The sequence below is a fragment of the Monodelphis domestica genome, chromosome 6 (genome assembly GCF_027887165.1).
Source record: "Monodelphis domestica isolate mMonDom1 chromosome 6, mMonDom1.pri, whole genome shotgun sequence".
Lineage (NCBI taxonomy): Eukaryota > Metazoa > Chordata > Mammalia > Didelphimorphia > Didelphidae > Monodelphis > Monodelphis domestica.
Window position 1 is genome coordinate 19,094,448 of NC_077232.1, and position 7,911 is coordinate 19,102,358.

Sequence of the window (7,911 nt, forward strand, 5' to 3'; positions counted from 1 at the left end):
ACCTTTAGTCACTAGAACACAATGTTTTACTTCCAATGTAGGTAGCAAATTTTAAGAAAAAGTAGCATTTCATTTTTGGTAAAAGCTTTGAGTGATGACTGAAAAAGATTTTTGTCCACTCAAGTTCTCCAATCCTGTATATCCCGTTAGTAAAAAGTACTGACCATAGAGACAGGAAATTTAGTTTTATATCTGAGTTCCAGTGTTCATTAGCTAGGTGACATTGGGAAGGGAAATTACTAATCTGAATTTTTATTTCATCATTTGTAAAAAATAATAGTCTGAATAACAGGCATTTTCACTGATTTTTAACCTAAGATTATCAAGTTAATTCTTTTGAATAACCATGGATCTGATAGAAAAATCTATAGAATATCCTGAGATATAAAAATTAGCATAGTGTCAACCACTTATAGAGACATCACAAAGATCTCACTATCTAGAGGGAATTTCTCTTCAATTTACAGTCTGCACTGGGCATCCAATACAATTGATTTATCAGTTCACTGTTAACTCTGGGTGTCTGTCTTTCTGTCTTGAGCAGTTATTAAATATGGACCATGAAAATTCTTCAAATTGAATTAAGGAAGGGATCCAGCAACATTTGATTGAATTTAGAAAACCTAGCCATGTTTTCACAGATCCCAAGTTTTTCTCCACACTATTCTGACCCCAAAATTCCCGGAGTTCATTTCCATATGATTATGAATCACAGAACCCCATAATCTCAAAAACCTTAAAGTCATGGGTAATTCAAGAGACAATAGAGACATTTGGTTAACGTAATATATAAAAATGAGAATTAGAGGACAGAAAGGCATGAGAAAGTTATTACCCAAAGAATGGATGATGGGAAAAGAAGCAGACTGGTCACATCATGAGGGGTAACAAAGAGATCACCTAAATTCAACTCAAGCTCAGTGAACTTGTCAAAAACCCAAGAGAAAGTTTCTAATGCTTCATTTGGATCCTCCATAAGGAATTCATGGGAGATCATGAACAAAACTCACCCAGTATGAGAAGTCACAGATGGATCCAAATGCTCTTTTGAATAAGATCACAAGCCCTTGTTATTTTGAAGTGAAGCATTAAGATAATAGTACTCCCATTAATGATCTCTCAGTGTTGTTTCAGAGAGATCACTTACAAACTTGAAGACAGAACTATATGCACGCAAGTGATCATTAGTCTAAGAACCTAGAAATGACACTTTTTGGATTTAATTAAAATCATTTCATGATGTCATTTTGGTGCATAGTTAAAATTAATGAGAAATTTTTACTATTAGGAAAAATATCATTACTATAAATTGTATCTATATAATATTTAAGACTTACAGAAAACTTTATATCCACCATTTCATTGGATCCTCAAAATAATGTCATTTTTAAGATTTGCAAAGTTTTTTACATATTATATTATCTCACTTGATTATCTCACTTTACATATATCATCTCACTTAAAATAACACTCTCATAAGAGATGTGGGTGCTATTATTATCCCCATTTTGCCAATGAGGAATCAGACTTAGATAAGTTACTCAAGTGACTTGCCCAAGAACATTATTTCCTAAACAGTTGAAGTAAGATTTGAAATCTATTCTACCTCACTTCCAAGACTAGTATTCTAGTTACTGAACCATGTGACTGCCTCTATAATAACTTGAAAGCTGCAAGTTGTGTTATCCTCATATTACAAATATGGAAGCCAAGGTTGAGAATGGAAGCAGATTAAGAAGGGTCCCCAGGGATACAGTGGAAGCTGGAATGCACCTTATTCAACTGCCCTTTCCATCATAGCAAAATAAGCAAAGTAGAGTGTTTATAGGGAAATAACAACAATGATTATTTTGAGGAAAACATAAGCTCCAGAAAAGGAAATCAGAATACAAGAATATAGTTGAATATTTATAAAATGTTAACTAGAGAAGCAGCATGGAACAGTGGACAACATGTAAAGCTTGTAGACAAGAAGCTGAATACAAATAATTCCTCTGAGGCTTACAGCTCTGTAAGTCCATGTAAAGGATCCTGATGTCTTTCTACAAACTCTTTAGGACCCATTTTCTAGGTCAGAGATGAGTGTTGCAATAGGGTGACAGGTTTGGAGTTAAGACAAGCTCAAATTTTGTTTCAGTAATGTGTTGTGTTGTTTTTCATCTTTCATTTTCAAAGAGGATGAATGACATGGAATGATGTCTTGACTTGAGTGTTGTTAGATTTAAAATGGTTGAGATCTTAAACTGTAGTGATTAAAATAGTGGAAGATGTAAATTGTGATAGATATAAGAGAGGGTGAGTAAATTGACCACAGAAAATAGGTTTCACTACAGTGTCTTGGATTTTAAATCAAATATAGGGTGGTCGCCAGGGAAATATTCCCAATTATTCAAATACCCAAGTCAACTGGGTTCTATAGATTTTAATTAATACAAATATGGAATTAAAGAAAAGAGAGAAAGAGAGAAAAAGGAAATAAGTATGAAGGGCCTTAAGCCAACATGGCCTAGACCTGAGTCTTAAGAGAGAGAGATCAGTCAGTCAGTCTTTTATCACTCACCACAAGGTTTGTCTAAGCAAGGATTCTAGTGACACCAGGCCAGCTCCATCTCAGCTGACTTCACCAGAGAGAGTTCCAAAGGGCTTCTCTCCAGAGCCTCTTGAGGGACAGAGTCCCCTCAGAGGAGCTCCAGTGAGATCTCCTTAGAGATTGTCCTCCAAGAGATTCCCTTCTCCAGAGCCTCTCTCAAGCAATTCTTCCCAAGCGATCCTCATCAGAAATCCTCCAAAAGGATCTTATTTTCTCAAGAGATTCTGCTTTTTCTTATATAGGGGTTTTTCTCCTATGTCACCTCCCCTAAGTCCTTACATCTACCAATCACTGTAGACATTTTCCAAAGGACTGCCCATCTGAATTCCTGCTAAGTCGACAAATCTCCTCAGTAAGTCTGAACCAGTGAAAACACAGCTGAGTCAACTAATCTCATTAAGAGAAAACTTGCCTGACCCTTTTAGGTACCTAGCATCTCATTGTATCAATTCTAAAAAAACAGGCATGGCTCAAAGAACTCCTTTCCTTTATAAGTATGGGTTTCAAGTACTTTCATTGTTTAGCAAGGAGTTTTCTGCCCTAAAGCAGTCTTAAGTACGGGTGGAGTAGGGATACTCCCATAGCAAGGAGATTTCACATTCAAGTAGAGTTCTCACTATCTGGTAGGGAATTATTTCAAGTAGGGAATTGGAGGATTCCTCAATGTGGAGTAAAATTTTTAACATTCATAAGTCTGTGAAATTTTAAGGTTTACAGTGTGAATTGGATTTGAGGGAGGCAGAGTTGCACCAAGTCATCAAAGACTAGTGTTAAGACAAAAGTCAAAATGACTGGTGATGGCTCAGGATATAGTGGATGACCTTGACTTCTTCAATGTTTAACAGAGCTCTAAGTGCTCCAGAGCATCAGTTTCATCTGTCTTCATGGCCATTGAAAGAAATTATTTTCAGCCATTCATTCCACCAGGGGAATTCTTCACGTACCTGGAGTAGATGCCCCTCTAACACACAGACAGGTTTAAAGCAGTCAGTTAACCTCAACCTGGTTAGTCTACCTATCAAGAAAGTTTATTAGGGTACAGTTGCAGCACATGCTCCAGCCTCTTGGAGCCATAGGTGAGAGCTGGATTCCCAATGGGCTCCAAAGGAAGAAAACAGCTCTGAAAAGGGCTCAGCAAGCCCTCACACCAAAAGTATTAGTCTTCCCTGATCACTTCAGTCACTCATAGGTGTAGGTTTCAGTAGGACCTACAAGTTCAATCGTTTAATGCTCTGGCAATCTGGGTAAGTCAAACAACTTCCTCGGTCAGATTCCTCATCTATAAAATGAGGTAGTTGAACTCATATTTTCTAAATCTGTGATCCTATGGTATTCCACCCATCATTTAATTGATAACTACGAAATGATAGACTAAATTGTGTTGCACTTCTTCTCAGAGCTGAAAAATACTTTAGAACATGTTGTTTTAAATCTCAAAATTGAAGAGGATCTATCATACTATTATAGAACCAACCAAACATACAATGTAGAACATCAGGGCTATAAATAATGTTGGAACACAGAGTATCATAGTTGTGAGAAGACCATCAAATACAATCAGTTGTCAAGTCCTATCATTTCTACCTTTGTCACATCTCTTAACGTATCCCCTCTTCTCTCCTCTCACACTGCCACTTCCTAGTTCAGGCCTTTAACACCTCACACCCAGACAATTCCAAAATCCTAGTAATTGTTCTCCCTGCCTCAAGTCCCTCACCACAAATCATCCTCCCCTTAGCTGTCAAATTGAACTTCCTAAAATTAATGTTTCCCCCTAACATCCTACCTCTATTCAATCAACTCCAGAAGGTCCTTATTACACTCAAGATCTAATATAAATTTCTCCTTTTGAATTTTAAAGCCCTTCACAGACAAGTTTCTTCCTACCTTTCCTATCTTATATCTCACTCCCTTCTGCTTGGCTGTTGACATTAGCCTTCTTGCTGTTCCTTGCACACAATTTTCCATCTCCTGACTCTCAGAATATTCATTGACTGTCCCATATGTCTGGAATTTCTTCCTCTTTTCTGCCTCTTAGCACATGTGGCTTCATTCAAGTCTCAGCAAGTCTCACTCAAGTTTATCCCACCTTCTGCATGAAGCCTTCTTTGATCCTCTTCAATTTTGTGCCTTCCTTCTAGACGTACCAACACTTTATCCCACATACATCTTATTTATATATAGTTGCTTTCACTTTGTCTCCCAATGAGAGACTGTGAGTTCTTTGGCAGTGGGACTATTTTTTTTTTGCCATTCCCTGTAATTCTAGCCTCCATAATACCTGGCTCATATTAGGTGCTTAATAAATGCCAGGTGACTAATGTTAGAACAAAAGAAATGGGCTATCAATATTGGAAAAGGCTCTAGAGCATAGAATATAGAATGCTAGTACTGGAGGAGGTTTTACACATTAGTTCAATCCCATCATTATGTAGAAACGAATACTAGGGAGATAGAGAAATGAAGAGACTTACCAAAAGTTACTTTTAAAGGTCCTCATATCTCCATATTTCTATGATCCTATCATTCTAAGACTAAAGCATAGTTTATTTTATTTAGGTTTATTCAGTTACTGGCCTTGATTTTGTATTTCTATTTGGCAGATGAAATGTCTTCGTCTAACACTTTCAGTCTTAACCAATCTGGCCCCACTGAGTTTGTGTTCCAAGTGTTCACCACTTCCCGCAAGATCCAGGCCCTCCTCTTCTGTTTCTTCCTCCTCCTTTACATAATGATCCTCTGTGGTAACACAGCCATCATCTGGGCTGTGTATACTAACAGTTCCCTCCGCACCCCTATGTACTTCTTCCTGTCCAATCTGTCCTTCCTAGAGATCTGTTACACCACTACTGTGGTGCCACTGATGCTCTCCAACATCTTTGGGGGCCAAAGGCCCATTCCATTAGCTGCATGTGCAGCTCAGATGTTCCTGTTTTGCTCCCTTGGTGGCACTGACTGTTTCTTATTGACTGTCATGGCATATGACCGCTTTGTGGCCATCTGCCATCCCTTGCACTATACTCTCATCATGACCCAGAAGCGATGCATCCAACTTGTTCTTGTTTCTCTGGTTCTGGCTGTCTTCCTTAATCTACAACTCACAACACTGGTTTTCAACCTTCCTTTCTGTGGGCACCAGTTACAGATCAATCATTTCTTATGTGATGTCCCACCTGTCTTACGCCTGGCCTGTGGTGATACTCGAGTGCATCAAGCTGTCCTATTTGTTGTGGGTATCATTGCACTGACAATACCCTTTGTGCTTATCTCCATTTCCTATATCTTTATTGCCAATGCCATTCTACACATTAACTCAGCAGAGGGGCGTCGCCGTGCCTTTTCCACATGCTCTTCCCATCTCTGTGTGGTCCTTTTGCAATATGGTTGTTGCACCCTGGTCTATATGCGTCCTAGGTCCAGTACCTCAGAGGATGAGGAGTGGCAACTTGCCTTGGTTTACACCTTTGTTACACCTCTCCTCAACCCCCTCATTTACACTCTACGGAATAAGGATATCAAAGATGCATTGAAAAAATCCATGAGCTGCAAAGTACTCTCTGAAACTCCATGAAGATTTGGAAGAGGTAGTCATTAAAAGAAATAACATAATGTTGTTATGAAAATAACATAAATTCCAACATATCATTTCCCATACTTTGCAATTTTCTATAATTTGAACTTGCTGTTCTAAAATACTATATGCCTTTGTTGGTGGAGTTGTAAATTAATCTAACCATCCTGGAGGGCAACGTGGAACTCTGTCCAAAGGGTTATAAAATTGTGTATAACCTGTGATCTGGTAATGCCACTACTGGATCTATATCTCAAAGGGGGGAAATGGGGAAAGGACCCACTTGTACAAAAATATTTATAGCTGCTCTTTTTGTAGTGGCAAAGAATTGAAAATTGAGGGGATATCCATCAACTGAATAATGGTTGAACAACTTGTGGTGCTATAAGAAATGATAACCAGATGATTTCAGAAAAAGGTGGAAAGAGCTGCAGGAACTGATGCAGAGTGAAATAAGCAGAACTGGGAAAATGATACTGGGTATATGATAAGCAATATTGGATGATGATTATCTGTGAAAATTTGGCTATTCTCAGCAATGCAATGGCCTGGGACAATCCTGAAGGACTTATGACAGGGAAGGAAATCTCCCTCCAGAAAAAGAAATGTTGGATTCACCTTTCACATCAGTGTATTTATGGTTTTGTTTTTGGTTATGTATGAGTTTCCTCTTAAAATGAACAATATAAAATGTGGTTTGAATGACAATAAAAATAAAAAATTTAAAATAAAATAAAATATTATATGCCTAACAATATCATTTACTATGAAATTAATCCAAGAGTACTGGCATAATTTCCAGAATAAGCTACTTATACTTAGCTTCTTTATTTAGCAGAAATACTGCATTCTCTATACTTGACCTCCATTGTAGTACTTGACATTATAGGATTCCTTGGACAATCCTAGAACAGTTCTATGCCAAAATGCTAGCTTGGAGATGTAAAGAACTTTTCAGGTCATCTAGTTCAACCAACTCATTTTTGAGAAGAGAAAATTGAACCTGGTGGTGGTTCAAAGACTTGACTAAAACCATACATGAGCCAGAGTTTGAATCCAGATCCTCTGACCCCAAATTAAACTTTTTTTATATTTCATGATGTCTCTACTACACATAAAGCTTCATACAGAAAATTTGAATAAGTTGTTTCATGTCACTATAAGAATTTTCCCCTAGAAGTGGGCCTTAGATGGAAAGAGCCTTCCAGTTGTTTTTCAGTCTTTCAGTCATGCCAGCTCTTCATGATCCTTTTTCTTATAAACTGCTTCTATCTGGGAGAATGAGAGACGTTTGGGATATGGCTCATGCATGTATTACATTTTCTTAGAGCCACAGATGTGAGTAGAGTGAAAGATAAAATGAAAAGGTGGGTGAACAGTCCTGAAAAAGGTTGGACATGTAAATCTTGAAATTTCTCAGACTTGTGAATGTTAAAAATTTCCACATTGGGGAATTCTCCATTGGAACAATTCCCTACTGGGAACATTCCCCATTTTGACAGTGAGAACTCTACTTGGATCAGAAATGGGAGGACCTCTACTCCACCCGTACTTAAGGACTGCTTTAGGGGAGAAAACTCCTTGCTGAACAATGAAAAGTACTTTAACCCATACTTATAATGAGGCAAAAAGATCTTTAAGCCATGCCTATTTTTAGAAGTAATACAAAGGGATGCTAAGTACCTATTAAAGGTCAGGCAACTTGTAAAGTTGCCAGGAGCAAAGAGGTGAAAACTTATTCAGAAGTTTT

The 7,911-nt window shown here is 37.8% G+C and overlaps 1 protein-coding gene across 1 annotated transcript; it reads left to right on the forward strand.

The window, feature by feature from the left end:
* The first annotated feature begins 4,996 nt into the window (after positions 1-4,996).
* LOC100616991 (olfactory receptor 10Q1-like) lies at positions 4,997-6,161 on the forward strand. The gene has a single exon (XM_003341544.2). The coding sequence runs from the start codon at positions 5,199-5,201 to the stop codon at positions 6,159-6,161; it is 963 nt and encodes a 320-aa protein (XP_003341592.2). The 5' UTR covers positions 4,997-5,198.
* Positions 6,162-7,911: the final 1,750 nt, after the last annotated feature.